This window comes from Mytilus trossulus, chromosome 14 (genome assembly GCF_036588685.1).
Source record: "Mytilus trossulus isolate FHL-02 chromosome 14, PNRI_Mtr1.1.1.hap1, whole genome shotgun sequence".
NCBI lineage: Eukaryota > Metazoa > Mollusca > Bivalvia > Mytilida > Mytilidae > Mytilus > Mytilus trossulus.
Window position 1 is genome coordinate 2,990,770 of NC_086386.1, and position 15,861 is coordinate 3,006,630.

General features: G+C 34.0%; 1 protein-coding gene across 1 annotated transcript in view; it reads right to left on the reverse strand.

Annotated features, from left to right (window-relative positions):
• LOC134696894 (uncharacterized) overlaps nt 1–15,861 on the reverse strand; it is a 272,055-nt gene that overhangs the window by 22,543 nt on the left and 233,651 nt on the right. Inside the window, exon 9 of the mRNA XM_063558855.1 lies at nt 3,828–4,079. Coding sequence (XP_063414925.1) covers nt 3,828–4,079 — 252 coding nt within the window. The remainder of the gene's footprint in view (nt 1–3,827; nt 4,080–15,861) is intronic.

The window sequence follows — 15,861 nt, forward strand, 5'->3', positions numbered from 1 at the left end:
ATTTATGAACTAAACCTGGCTTTACAGCTTGATAAACCTCTCACCTGTATGACAGTCGCAAAAAGGTCCACCACATTGACAACTATGCGTGAACAAAACAAACATTAACAACAAGTGAAAATTTCAAAAACAGGGGCAAAGCAGTCCGCAATGTGTAACAATCTTAATCACTATATACAGCAAACAAATATGTTACAAAAAACACAAAAAGGCACATTAACAAGGCACATCAACTACATCGACCGTTTTGTTTGCGTCTGTGTAGGATTAATTTGTATATATGTTTTGTTGATTTTTTTTAAGTTAGTTTTATATATCTGTGAAGTTTGTTTACACAGTTTTGGTTGCTCGATCCAAGTTATTGTTACTTCAACCTTTTATGTATGTTTTGATTACACGTCAAATTTTGTCAATAAACCAGAACTACAAACAACTGACGGGCGGTTTGACTAGCTCCTTTTAATAAATAAAGATCATAATGAACATTTTCACCTTATTATCAGATTTGCTCTAAATGCTTTCGTTTTTGATATATAAGCCAAAAACTGCATTTGACCCTCTTAAATAAAGAACTGACATTAAGGCAAGGATATGACAGCTATTTTTATCACTCGTTCCATTGGTTGATAACATTTGAATTTGTCCATTTTTATGGACTTCTACTTTTGAATTTGCCATTGAGGTCAGTATTTATTCACAAATGTTTAATGTATTTTCATGAGAAAAAAATCAACATTACTAAACATACGATATAGGTTTAGCTCTTCCTCCGTTCATATTGAGAATGACCGCCGTTAAAGGTAATTATTATGTACAAATGTATGTACATACGATCTTAGAAGAGTTTAAGATGGTCATATCTTAATGTCGCATTAGAAAAATATTTGTGAGTAGTGAAGATTTAACTGTTCCGTTATTTCCGCGAAAACAGTCTTTAACTTGAGCTGGTGACAAACCGCGATGTTGTGGGCAGAGAAATGTAGAAACATACAATACCAATTTTGAACAAATCAACCTAATAATTTTTTTATCACACATTGTCTTATATAATGGAACTGTCATACAATTCAGAGGTCTATCTTGCTTCACAATTAGGTTTAATCCACCCTTTTCTACACGTTCGCTTAACAATTTGCGATTTGATAAAAGATTTTCCATTATGATTTTTTTTTTGGACTATTCAAAAGTCGAGTACTGTCCGGTATGAAAATTTTTATTTTTTAAGGTTGATAAAGAAATAAAGAAGATGTGGTACGCAAGTGTTTTTCAAATAATCAAACATGAAAAATGTTATACTCTTAAAAGATGATAAAGCAATTAATTGATAACAAAACATTATAATTATGTTTAAAGATGAGTAATGCATTAATATTGCTCAAATAAACATGAATTCTATCACTGAATGCAATGTGATACGATATAATTTTCAAATCTAAAACGTAAAAAAATATGTTCATTTTACTAAACGTTTTGAACTTTTGGTCCTCGATGCTGTTCAACTTTGAACTTGTTTCGGCTTTCAAACTTTGTATCTGGGCGTCACTAGTAATTCTTGTGTGGACAAAATGCACTTCTGGCGTATTAAAATTTTGAACTTGTTGCCTTTTGTTAGCTATTATTCGTGTGTTTCTTTGTCAATTATGTTCTCTTATTTATTTATATTGTAGTCCTGTTATGTTGTGTTGTCATTTTAATGTTATATTTCACATGGCCATAAAAGAGGGAGGTTTGGCATGCCACAAAACCAGGTCCAACTCACCATTTTTTCCTTTAAAAATGTCCTATACCAAGTCAGGAATATGGCCATTGTTATATTATAGTTCGTTTCTGTGTGTGTTACATTTTAACGTTGTGTTTCCGGTGTGTCGTTTGTTTTCTCTTATTTTTTAAGTGTGAATTCATATTACTATAAGAAGTGTCACCGTACTTATTTATCCCAAATTTATGTATTTGGTTTTGATGTTATATTTGTTATTCTCATAGGATTTTAACTGGTGCTTGGTTCGTTTCTGTATGTGTTGCATTTTAGTGTCGTGTCGTTGTTCTCCTCTTATATTTGATGCGTTTCCATCGGGTTTAATTTGTTGCCCCGCTTTGTTTTTTGTCCATGGTTTTATGGGTTTTGAACAGCGGTATACTACTGTTGCCTTCATTTATCAAACAATATCGCCTTTTAAAGTGACGAAACAATAGTAAATTCAGAGGAAAGCAAGACAAGTTGACGTCAAAATTGAATTATAACCAATGAAGACCCGCGATCATACGAACCATACGTTATAAATGATAACTAGAGGCTCTAAAGAGCCTGTGTCGCTCACCTTGGTCTATGTGAATATTAAACTAAGGACGCAGATGGATTCATGACAAATTGTGTTTTGGTGATGGTGATGTGTTTGTACATCTTACTTGACTGAACATTCTTGCTGCTTACAATTATCTCTATCTATAATGAACTTGGCACAGTAGTTTCAGTGGAAAATGTTAGTAGAAATTTACAAATTTTATGAAAATTGTAAAAAAAATAACTATAAAGGACAATAACTCTTTAGGGGGTCAATTGACCATTATGGTCATGTTGACTTATTTTAAGGTCTTACTTTGCCGTACATTATTGCTGTTTACAGTTTATCTCTATCTATAATAATATTCAAAATAATATCCAAAAACAGCCAATTTTCCTTAAAATTACCAATTCAGGGGCAGCAACCCAACAACGGGTTGATCGATTCATCTGAAAAATTCTCAGGGCAGATAGATCTTCACCTGATAAAACAATTTTATCACATATCCGATTTGCTCTAAATGCTTTGGTTTTTGAGTTAAAAGCCAAAAACTGCATTTTACCCCTATGTTCTATTTTTAGCCGTAGCGGCCATCATGGTTGTTTGACCGGGTCACGCCACACATTTTCAAAACTGCATACCCCAAAGATGATTGTGGCAAAGTTTGGATTATTTTGGCCCAGTAGTTTCAGAGGAGAAGATTTTTGTAAAAGATAACTAAGTTTTACGAAAAATGGTTAGAAATTGACTATAAAGGGCAATAACTCCTAAAGGGGTCAACTGACCATTTCAGTTATTTGACTTATTTGTAAATCTTGTTTTGCCGAACATTATTGCTGTTTACAGTTTATCTCTATCTATAATAATATTCAAGATGATAACCAAAAACAGCGAAATTTCCTTAAAATTACCGATTCCAGGGCAGCAACCCAACAATGGGTTGTCCGATTCATCTGAGAATTTTATAGCAGATTGATCTTGACCTGATACACAATATTACACCATGTCAGATTTGCTCTTAATGCTTTGGTTTGGAGTGATAAGCCAAAAACTGCATTTTACCCCTATGTTCTATTTTTAGCTGTGGCGACTTTCTTATTTGGTTGGCCGGGTCACCGGACACATTTTTTAAACTAGATACCCTAATGATGATTGTGGCCAAGTTTAATTCAATTTGGCCCAGTAGTTTCAGAGGAGAAGATTTTTGTAAAAGTTAACGACGACGATGGGAAAAGCTCAAGAGACGTAAAAGGTCAATAAATAAAATAAATTCTATAATAAAAAACAAATGATATATAGTCGCCATTAGTTGATTTTCACATTTATTCCAGATTACCTTACAAAACTTATTTGACCATATGGGACCTAACTCTTTGTATCATGCATCTGCATTATATCAATTGTCTGATTTCGTATGAGAGTTTCTGAATGATACTGCATCGAAGGCTTGTGCATTCTGTTTAATTTAGTATTAACGTATTAATTGCAAACAAATCAGTCGATTTACACCTGATCACACCAAAACATGAACTAACTTAAAATTACCTTCTTTCAGTGGAACCATATGTTTGCTTTCTAAATCTATTCCATTCCTGCCGAAGAATATGACTAGTCCGTCTGTTGATTTATACTGGAGGGGAATTTCGTCATCAATGAGTACACTAGCTAATGTACTTTTCCCTGCCTTACATGGGCCTGCTAGACATAAATTGTTCTCGTAACTGTTAAAATATCCCAAAGCGAGCATGCTATGTAGTCCATCAGAATTGCCAAGCCAAGGAAACTCTATACTTATTTCTGTAAAACAACAACACTATCTGTTTATAATTCAAGTTAAAACGTGGTTATTATTTTTATTGAACGATCAGTTTAATGAAGAAAAAAACATAATAAACAATCAATGGTCAACATATTTACTTATTTATGAAAACAAAATGTGGAATTTTATTTTGTATAGAAAACTTATTGACCGGAGGAATCAAATTGTCCGGCGTATATATTTTGCAGTTGACAAATAAACCAGTAACACGTTACAAACGATTGGTATTTGTCAGCTTTTAACTACTGACATTGGCTAATTATCAGGCTATTTTCACCGTATAGTGCTAAATGTAGATGGCAGTCCATCCAGAGACTGCCATTGAATATCTAAAAGAAATATTTTTTTCACAAAGAGTTGCTGCCTTGAAGTCATTATGCATGATAAATTTTAGGTCAATATGATGCCATTGCATTTAGAGCATTTTGCCTGGTTGTCTGGCAGGCTTTCTTTTTCCATGCATTTGACGTATGTCTACTTAAAATATCAACAACCATTTTCATCATATATTGCCTAATTCCGAAACAACTTAAAACATGGTGTAGTTAATTTGGTAAAAACAAGATATTAATAAGTCAAGTTTGTTTTCATTAGATTTTTCAAGGCTGAGCAGTTGAGTAGTTGTGTAAACTGGGACTCGCACCCTCATTTCTTTTTAGAATAAAACATATATATTTAATTTCGTTTTCAATATTTAAGTGTAGAATTAAAAGCGTACACCATAGTTATACATTTGGTGTGTATGCATCTCCGATGCCTAAAATGAATCATAAGGGCATTCCGGAGATCCTGGGCAGTGTTACACTAAGTGACATCCCGTTATTTTGACAGCCGAATACTCCGACAGCTCATTATTATTATTCAGACAGCCCATTTTCCCGACAAGCTCATTATTCAGACAATGCATCTGTAATAAATGCATTAAATGATTAAATTTTTCTCCAAACGGCAAACTCCATTCTCGATAATATTTGTGGTTGCCCGTTAAGATTATGATTATTCTTTTCATACGGAACATATGTCTCAGTGCCTTGGGTTTATACATATGCGTATTGCAAATTCTAATTTTTTATCCTCGCCTCCCTGGCCTCCTTGTTCTGTTTACGGGTCCGGGTATTTTATTTATTTTTATATATTGGCGTGAGTTTCCATTGTCGTCCATTTGCTGTTCTAGTCCAAGTTTTTGTTTTATGTCTTTTGACTTCTTACAAGATTTACGATTTCCTGTCTTTCGTATCAAGGGACTGCGTTTTCACTACCATTAACTACATAGAGTTTTACATACCTATATACCTACCCTCTTTGGTCATAACATGTTGAACCAAAATGGCCTATGTATCACAAAACTTAAAATGTATTTAATTCTGTCCTGGAAAATGGCAACACATGAATTGTTGGTAAAAAATGAAGAAAATCACGCGAAATACAAACACCCCACCCCCCTCCTCCCCTAAAAAAAAGATGACGAAAAGGACGAACCCGGTGCATCGCAAAGTTGAACAACTCCTGATTCTATTAAGACAACCACCGCGCGTTTTAGGAAATATGTTTGGGAACATGAATCTGTGAGATAGGGAGGCAATACGCGAAGTTTCCAATACCTCTGCTGGTGGACTATCAGTCCCCGATGGTATCATCAGCTCAGTAGTCAGTATTTCGGTATTGACATGATTTAACAAACTTTACAAACATTTTTTTTTGTGTGTTTAAACTGCATATCTTCCTTTTTTGGGGTTAAAGGAACAATTATTCCATATCTTTCAGCACCTGCATATCCATTTTTACTTGATAAAAATAGAAGATAAGGGGTTTTCAAATATTTATTCATTATGTATAATTCAAGATAAAGTGGTCAGCCATCATACATAGTTGGCAAAAAGTATCTCTGATAAAGCTACATTGTCAACTTTGGTACCACCTCTGAACATGCTTGTAACAGAAGGTGTTAAATTGGTAGATATGTAGGCTTGCTGGTTGGAAGCTGTCTCCATAAGTTTGGTCAAGTCATTAGGGCCACCATAGTCAGCTTTGCATGAAGTGTGGTAAGCATGGTCTTTACCCTAGGTACTGGATTTACACCATTTGAAATCAAATCTCAAGACAGAGTTGAATTGGGCTAGATACTTGATCTTCTTTTATTTGCTGCAGGGATTTCAATTGGTGATAAAATACAGTTTGCATTTTGTCAAATTCTAAATTTAAGAACAGTCCAAGACAACTATACTTATAATTATTCCATTGGTTTGGATAGAAAACTAGCCATAAATATCATATTTGAGTTGATTTTGAGTTGATTTCATTTGTCTTTGAGATTCAGTAAATGTCGCATGTTTTCAACAGCATCACATATAGTGAATTAGATCGTTGTTCATACAACTTCTACAATTAGTCAATTTACTACTTTGTCAGTATTTCAATTTAAATCAACCAGGCTTGTGTCTCAAACTAGATAGCTGTCACCAGTTAATTGCCTATTATCATTTAATTTATTGATGTATAAACAGTTTAATCCTAAACACTTCAGGCTGATTTTACCTATTTTATAACCTCATGTTATGTTTTGATACAACAGGAAACTTCCGTTTTTCTCGGACTTTTCCCATATCGATTTCGAGTTTCTCGGACTTTTTCTCTGTCCCTAGCGATTTTGTAAACAAAAATGTGTATTGAAAATTTTAAGAGGTTGACATGTTCAAAAGCGGAAGATTTAAAATTTTAACAGGAGGGACGGAAGAGAGTCTGAAAAGCGGGAGATTTTGAATTCCGCCGGAAGAATCACATGATTATCAGAGCGTTCTCCATATTATGGTGTTTAGATTGCAAGAACCACAAATACCCCCTTAGGGGGTAGAGAGGACAATTATTTGTTTGCGTTTATTAACATGTAAACAACGATTGTACTTCTCTAATATATAGAGACTCTCTGTATTCTGTCTACTGTTTTCTTTGAAATTTTACTATTTAAGGGGTCATACCACACGGGTGTCATTCGGTTTATCGAGAGAAATGATCGTGAAAGAATATCTTACGGCGGTCAAGTATTGAGAGACGATCGTGAAAGTTCTGGTAACGGAACGTGAAAGACATTAATATATTTAATCGAGAAGACGTATGCAAGTTCAGTAAATATTATATTATTTTTTTTTTTTTGATATATTTATTTTCTTTATTTTTTCATAATTTTATTGAAAAGTTTGAAATTCGTTTTCCGTCCGCATATCGCCTTGGTTGCGAATTAAAGTACATTATATAAGTTTATTTATTTATGAATATGTGATATATTAAATGAAGGATGCGTCAAGGATAGTAGGGGTTTAATCTTTATCACAGATCATGATCATGACGAAGTACGGAGCCCCTTAAGTTCCAAAGATGAAATTACAAATATTTGTGCGACCGACATTAAATCTTGACGCACAACTTTTAAACTTTTGCGCACAACTTCTAAACTTTTGCGCACAACTTTAAATCTTGTGCGCACAACTTTAATCTTGTGCCCACAACTTTTTTAATCTTGTGCGCACAACTTTTTTGAACTTGTGCACACAACTTTTTTAATCTTGTGCGCACAACTTTTAAACTTGTGCGCACAACTTTAAATCTTGTGCGCACAACTTTTAATCTTGTACGCACAACTTTTTGAATCTTGTGCACACGACTTTTTTAATCTTGTGCGCACAACTTTTAAACTTGTGCGCACAACTTTAAATCTTGTGCGCACAACTTTTAATCTTGTGCGCACAACTTTTTTAAACTTGTGTGCACGACTTTAAATCTTGTGCGCACAACTTTTAATCTTATGCACACAACTTTTAATCTCGTGCGCACAACTTTAGTAAATAGTTAATCAAGAAAGGATGGACCTGATTTTTACGTTTATAATTTTGGTTATAAATCATAAGGATAAACATATACTGCATTTTCTGGCATTGTAGCTTATTTGAATATTTAAAGCGTTAGCCGAAGGACCATGTGAGCTATTGTCATCAATATAAAGCGCTTTAGTCGTGAAAGCCGCGGTGTTATGGTTGGCGCATCGGAATACTAACACAAAGGTTCCCGGTTCGATCTCCGTTCCGTGGAAAAAATTTCAGGGACAGAATTTTCTGGCTCTACCTAGACACCATTTGCGAGTATGGTCTTGAGAAACGAGGAGAGTCCGTCGGAAGGGGACGATAAATGGCTGTCCCCTGTTAATAGAGAGCAACACTTCTTGCTCGTAAAAGACACCCTTCTAGATTTCGAAAAAGAGCAGTCTAATGAAATAAAAACACAAAAAAAGTAAATATATACAAATGTTCATGGAAATAGGTAGATAATTTTACTATTTAAGGTGGTATGGGTGTCTTCCTCCATCTTTGATTGTAAAAAACAGAGAACCAAAGGTCCAGATTTTCTATCAAGTAAGCAAAATTTGATGCAGGAATGAAGTTTTTAAATTGATTGTTCATTTAAAAGAACCAATTTATAAGAATATAACTTATAATTATTAAATATCTCTGCAAATGTTGATTATTTTTGGTGGTTTTTTATTTTTTTTTTAAATTGGCATTTTAAGGGGAAGTACAATGTAACTCTTAAACAGTGCATTTTCTGAAGGATTCTTCATGGAATTTTCCAATTTTGTATTTTAGCCGGAAAAAACGTACGGTGACCCTATCTTTTCTTTTGATATTCTCAAAGCTATCTTTTCCTTAAGTATTTAACAATTCTATCATTTTGTTTAGTTTTCTAATAACAAAAAAATGTTTTTCCCTGTATAATCCATACAAACTGCGTCATTTTGTCACGTCCTGTAGCTTGACAAATGCGCGGTGACCTATCATTTTTATTGTATTTTTCAACATTTATAAATAGATACTACGTTTTGGCAAAGAATGAACAAATTCTATCATTTTTATTTTAGACTCCCATACTACCTTAATGCTTATAAAATTTATATACATTTAGAATAGTTGAGCTGGATGATAGTTAGGGTCCCTTTGGTTTTTGAATATTTGATGTTCGTTCGTGAATTTGGTCGGTTGGTGTTGTTGCTGGGCGTTTGTCTTTGCGTCCATCAGCCTTGGAAATGAAAGAACAATGTTGATTGATTGGGATTCTCTTCGTCTTTATTAAGTTGTTGTGGACCGTTTTGTTTGCCAGACTTATTTTTAGCTTTAGCTTTTGCCTTTTTAATTTCATTGTTATGTTTACTTGCTGAAATCTTGGTGTTCAGGCTCGTTCATATTAAGAGCTCCTTTTTTTGAAGCATAATAGCTGAAACGTGCGCTTGTCACATTGGAATTTTGTAAAATAAGACGGTGACTGGTTGGTGGTTCCCATCTTTTCAGTATTTGTTTGTTTATGTTCAGATGTATTTTCATCTTCACTTGTCGAATCTTCAGATTCATGCATGCTATCGTTATTGACGTTGACTGGATGTACTTGAGCGTGGACAATAACGGTATCAAAATTTGGACATTCAGCTTTCTTATGTCCTGGGTTATTGCATATTGTACATACCCACTCATTTGGGCATTCTCTGAGCACATGCCCAGTTTGCAGACATTTATTACATGTGAGCTGAGATGAATCAGTTTTCTGCTCTTTGTGTAACAAAACGGCCATATATTTACCAATTCTAAGAGTTCTAGGTAAGACCTTTTCCATGGGTTCACAGTATAATATCCTGTCTCCTGTTTGGCAGTTAGTAAGTAAACCGTCAACTGCGAGTCGCTCTCTGTCTAATGAGTGGACTGTCCCTCCTAGATTTTCTACTGCCCTCATAATCGCCTAATCCCTTTTACCCTTTGCAAACCTTTGAAATTCCGAGAATTAACAACATGATCAACGGATTTATAAAGTTCAGCATGGTTGAGAAACTGATCTATGTTTGGTTTGACATCACCAAACAGGTCTTACTCCAGCAGGAAAACTGACTAAACAGAACCTAGTATTTCGTGTGGGTTCATGGGATTTCAACCTGATTGTCGGCCATCAAACCATGTTTCACTGCGTTTTTGTATGACTCTGGTAGGTTTTTTAATATGGCTGACATCAGGACTGTTGATGTCCGAACTTGCCATCATCAATATGGTTATATTGTCCATATATTTGTTAAGATATTGAAACAGCTAGTTATAATACAATTGTCTACATAGTAGGTACCTATTCAGTATAGGTATACTCTGGATTACGTCTTTAAACTATTATTTTACTTGGATTTGTAGGAGCGAAAAAATATTATAATTCAATTTATTACACAGACACATTTACGACAAAACAAAACTGTCTGTCAAAACGTTTCAACATTATGATCAGTATATCAAAATATCCAGTTTCAAAAGTACATAGTTATTACAAAACGACAAAAGGGAGATTGCTTCTCGACATTTCAATGACATAAAAAATGTAAACAAACACGATTTTTTTTCACAAATTCGACTAGATAAACTACGTTTATCAGAATAAGGCAATGTCTTTGAATTAATTAAACGGTTTTTATAGTTATTTTTTATAAATATAATCTGAAACTTGGTAAATAAAGAACTATCTATACAACATTGATTTTTTGGATCGTGAAAGATCACGTACCGCATTTTTGAAGATCGCGAAAAGGATCGTGAGAGATCTGATGCTACGAAGACGTTCACATTATTCTTCCATTATATGATAATTGATATTTGTTATTGACATTGAATAAGGCTGGATAGGTTAACATGCTCAATATGTTTAAGTCAAACAAGTAAAATGTAAGAGCATGGAGGATCCAAAATTCACAAAGAGTTGTACCAAATATGACTATGGTAATCCTTAGTTTTTCGAAAAAATCAAAGTTTTGTTAACAAGAAATTTGTATCAAATGACCACATTATTGATATTCATGTCAACATCGAAGTGTTGAATACTGGGGGAAACGTCCACCAGCAATGGCATCAACCCAGTGATGTAAATAGGTGTAGGTACTAGGATTCTAATTTAGTACGCTGGACGCGCAAATGCAGTATTATTATTTGGGCATTTTTTAACATGTTGTTTTTAAAATAGTTGGATGATTGTAGGATAAAGTTTTTTATTGTCATGTGAGGTACTCACTTATCATGAGTTATAGGATACCCATATTTTGTATATTGTCCCCTATACTAAATTTCAGTCAGACAGGATTCAGCTAACCCTGAATTTGCCTCATTTCATGGATAAAGATTCATTTTAGTGGTTAAGTCTGTATCGAGGATTCGTTAAGCTTTAGGATAACTATCTGTTGTTATGATTGTAAGGTGTATATTTTCGACTTGTGCAAGGTGTCAACTAACATTGAACCCATAATCATGCATCATTCGGCAATGTTTGTTTTATTTCATTTGGCCTTTTGAATATATATATTTTGTATCTGTATGCTATAGGGTGTTTCATGTATGGTGTACATGTCTGTCTGCATGTTTCTTATATGACCATGATGACTTCAATTGTGTTTTATTTATTAAATAATAGTAAGATGTCTATGCCTTGCTGTCGGTCAGGGTTCATAAAATTTCGACCTTATGTTCCGAATTAATTGGCCAAGCATAAATTTTACAATTGTCAGTTTCTAAGGCACTGTAAGGATCGGAACACATTTATTTGGTGTACGGGATATTTGTAGAGATCTGTATGGCGTGGTTCATCTGACCATGACCTTGTGTATGAAACTATGACAATCTAAAGCACATTTGACACTTCTAGTAAAACCCTTGATATTATAGACTTTCTACAAATATACTTTCATAAGTAAAGCAAACATGACATTACAGCATTTGCGCTTTGGTATTCTATAGTATGTCCTATATAGTTGAATCAATCCTTAACTGCGTTGTTTATAAAGAACTTAAAAAAAGTTCTGTTGCAAAAAATATTGGTTATCGTTCAATTCAAAATTACACATGAAATGTGCTTTTTTTGCTATGATTTTTTGTTTGATGGATAACAAAACATTTGGTTGCATATCCAGATCATTGGCTAACTAGTGTCGGTCTGCCTGAAGTGCACTAGACCGATTCACAGAGCTGAATCTTTCACACTTATTTAAACACGTTATTAGTTTGTTTTTTTTTAAGCTCATCTGGCCAAAAGGACCAAGTGAGCTTTTCTCATCACTTGGCGTCCGTCTTCGTCGTCGTCGTCGTTAACTTTAAAAAAAATCTTCTCCTCTGAAACTCAAGGGCCAAATTAAACCAAACTTAGCCACAATCATCATTGGGGTATCTAGTTTGAAAAATGTGCGGCGTGACACGGCCAACCAACAAAGATGGCTGCCACGGCTAAAAATAGAACACAGGGGTAAAACGTAGTTTTTGGCTTATAACTAAAAAAACAAAGCATATAGAGCAAATCTGACATGGGGTAAAATTGTTTATTAGGTAAAGATTTATCTGCCCTGAAATTTTCAGATGAATCGGACAACCCGTTGTTGGGTTGCTGTCTCTGAATTGGTTATTTTAAGGAAATTTTGTCGTTTTTTGTTAATATCTTGAATATTATTATAGATAGAGATAAACTGTAAACAGCAATAATGTAAAGTAAGACCTAAATATAAGTCAACATGACCAAAATGGTCAATTGATCCCCTAAGGAGTTATTCTCCCTTATAGTCAATTTAACAATTTTCATAAAATTTGTAAATGCTTACTTATATTTTCCACTGAAACTACTGGGCCAAGTTCATTATCGATAGAAATAATTGTAAGCAGTAAGAACATTCAGTAAAGTAAGATGCACAAACACATGACCATCGCCAAAACCAGTTTTGTCATAAATCCATCTGCGTCCTTTGTTTAATATTCACATTGACCAAGGTGAGTATCACAGACTCTTTACAGCCTCTAGTTAAACTTTCGATGTAAAGTGTTGAATAGGAAAAAAAGATAATAGCTTTAATGTTCATCCTTATCAAAATAGTAACAGACTTCAACCACTTGCAGATTTATCAAATGGTAAAAGAAATACTGATTTCTGTTTACTAGTATTAAGTCTTGTCACGCATTTTCTTTCACGATCGAAATAATACGTTGCTTAATCTTTCACGATCAAGTTTGATGGAAATTCAACAAATTCAAGGTTTTCATAAACAAATTAACGCTTTTAATGGAACATACTTCAATTTTACTGTATTATCAGATACACCAAAGATTAAGTTTCAAATATATCATGATATTCTGAAATATGACCAAAATAGGTACAAAAAGCGTGATATTTGTAATTAATTTCATAGACACGCATTGCGGCTTTTGAGTTTTTTCAAAAAGTCCTTCATTTTTCTTTATTTTCTTTTACAGTTATTTGAGGAAGTTAAACCATTTTGACAGACATATTTTCTTGTTCGGATTTATTCCGCGTTTTGAAAATTAAGCGATTTTTTTCAAAGATTCTGAACTAGAATGTACATAAGTAGTCTTTCACGATCCGTTACCAGAACTTTCAAGATCGTCTCTCAATACTTGACCGCCGTTGGATATTTTTTCACGATCATTTCTCTCGATAAACCGAATGACACCCGTGTACCAGTTGCATATATATTAAAATAAGTAAAACAAGTGCATATCTCCAGAAATCAACGCCACTTTGCTTATTTGAATATTATACTAAAGAAATCGGATACGGATCACGGAAATTACATTAAAATGATAGGGAACTTTGAAAAAATGTCTGTTTTAATTTTAATTTAAGTGATAAACAGGTTGCCGTTGCAGAAAATAAATATACACAACAATATACACCATTTAAACGAAACACAATGACTGTTGTTGCAAAAATAAAAGTTCCTGCGCTATTTTAAAAATCGAAGCGAGAGGCTTTTTACATTGCAGTGTAAAATACTGGCAAAAATGCCTGACACGTCAAATTTGTAAACTTCGTGTTAAATATTGGCTTACAAGATCATTACAAAAACAGGTTGCCGGGGTGAAATTTGAAACTTGAATTCCAAGTAAAAAGCAAGTTCAAACCTTGTGTGTGTAGTCGTTGAACCTTAGGTTCCCACGTAAAGTTAAAATGTCACTATTGAAAGATGAATAAACTCACGAAAACACGAAACATTTACTAAATTCGCTCACAGGTGCTTGAGAACAGGATCCTGTATGAGCCCCATATAGTCCCTCCACCCTTTTTTTGATATTCATAAATCTCAGATTTTTCGACATATATCACTTATTTGTACCATATATATACTAATATACCATATTTATACTCTAAATATGCATGTTTACTATCAACGTGAATCTCGACTATAGAGCGAAGCGAAAGGTTGCCAACTTCGTTTCAAGAAATTGGGGCAATGGTCAGGAAAAATTGTTTTAAAATCTAATAAAATGTCTCTTACCGGTCTAATCAACGAGTACTTGCTGTTCCCATATAATTATCCTTATCGAATATCAATATCCAGACATAATATATTACTGTTTAAACACTTTTAATTAGTTTTTTCGCTGGCGGTGTTGCTGTTTTTTGGTCCATCCAACTTCGATCAACGGAAGTTACAAAACAACGACATCTGTGGGGTCTTCAGCTCAAGAAGGATAACTCCACCTGAAAACGCGGGAAATTAGATGAGTTCCGGGGTAGAAAAAGTCAGAGATTTCCGAAATGTACACATTCGAAATTCTCGTATGTTTTCCTTCCCTGCATTTACCCTTGAACTCATCTAATTTCCCGCGATTTCAGGTGGAGTTATCCTTCTTGAGCTGAAGACCACACAGATGTCGTTGTTTTGTAACTTCCGTTGATCGAAGTTGAATGGACCAAAAAACAGCAACACCGCCAGCGAAAAAACTAATTAAAAGTGTTTTAACAGTAATATATTATGTCTGGATATTGATATTCGATAAGGATAATTATATGGGAACAGCAAGTACTCGTTGATTAGACTGGTAAGAGACATTTTATTAGATTTTAAAACAATTTTTCCTGACCATTGCCCCAATTACTTGAAACGAATGTGGCAACCTTTCGCTTCGCTCTATAGTCGAGATTCACGTTGATAGTAAACATGCATATTTAGAGTATAAATATGGTATATTAGTATATATATGGTACAAATAATTGATATATATCGAAAAATCTGAGATTTATGAATAAACAAAAGGGGGAAGGGACTATATGGGGCTCATACAGGATCCTGTCCTCAAGCACCTGTGAATTCGCTTTCATTGTTTTGATTTTGACCGCCTGACAACTTTACGGAAATATCAAAGTGATTGTGAATAAGGACTCTGTGACGGGCAACTTATAATATCCGTGTTTTAAAGATTTTAATGATATCAAGCCAGTCCAGTTCAAACTACTATCAAGTGGTACAATTCTCATTTACATATTATGAATATTTATTAGCAAAACCACTACTAATTTCTGGCTATGGGAAACAAGAATGTGTCCAAAGCACACGAATTTCGGGAAATGAATTTCTTCAAATTCTAAATCTCTAGATTTCACGGTTTCAAGCTCGGATTTTGGGATCAGGACCCCTCCGACCACCCCTCAAATTAGCCGTAGTCAGTCTTTATCATTTATAGAAGATTCATATCCGACCATTGACATGTTACTGTAATAAGGCTCTCAAAAGAAAAAAAGCACTGATGGATTGTCCTAGAAGCATATTTTATTAGACTAATCATGGTCTATTTGTAAGCAATTACATTTATTTCATGTTTGAAGCGGGGCAAGTTTTTAATTTAATTTGACTGTCACGAATAGATGCATTGTACAAAAAATTATCCTACAACAGTTCACAAGCGATTTCGCGGCTGT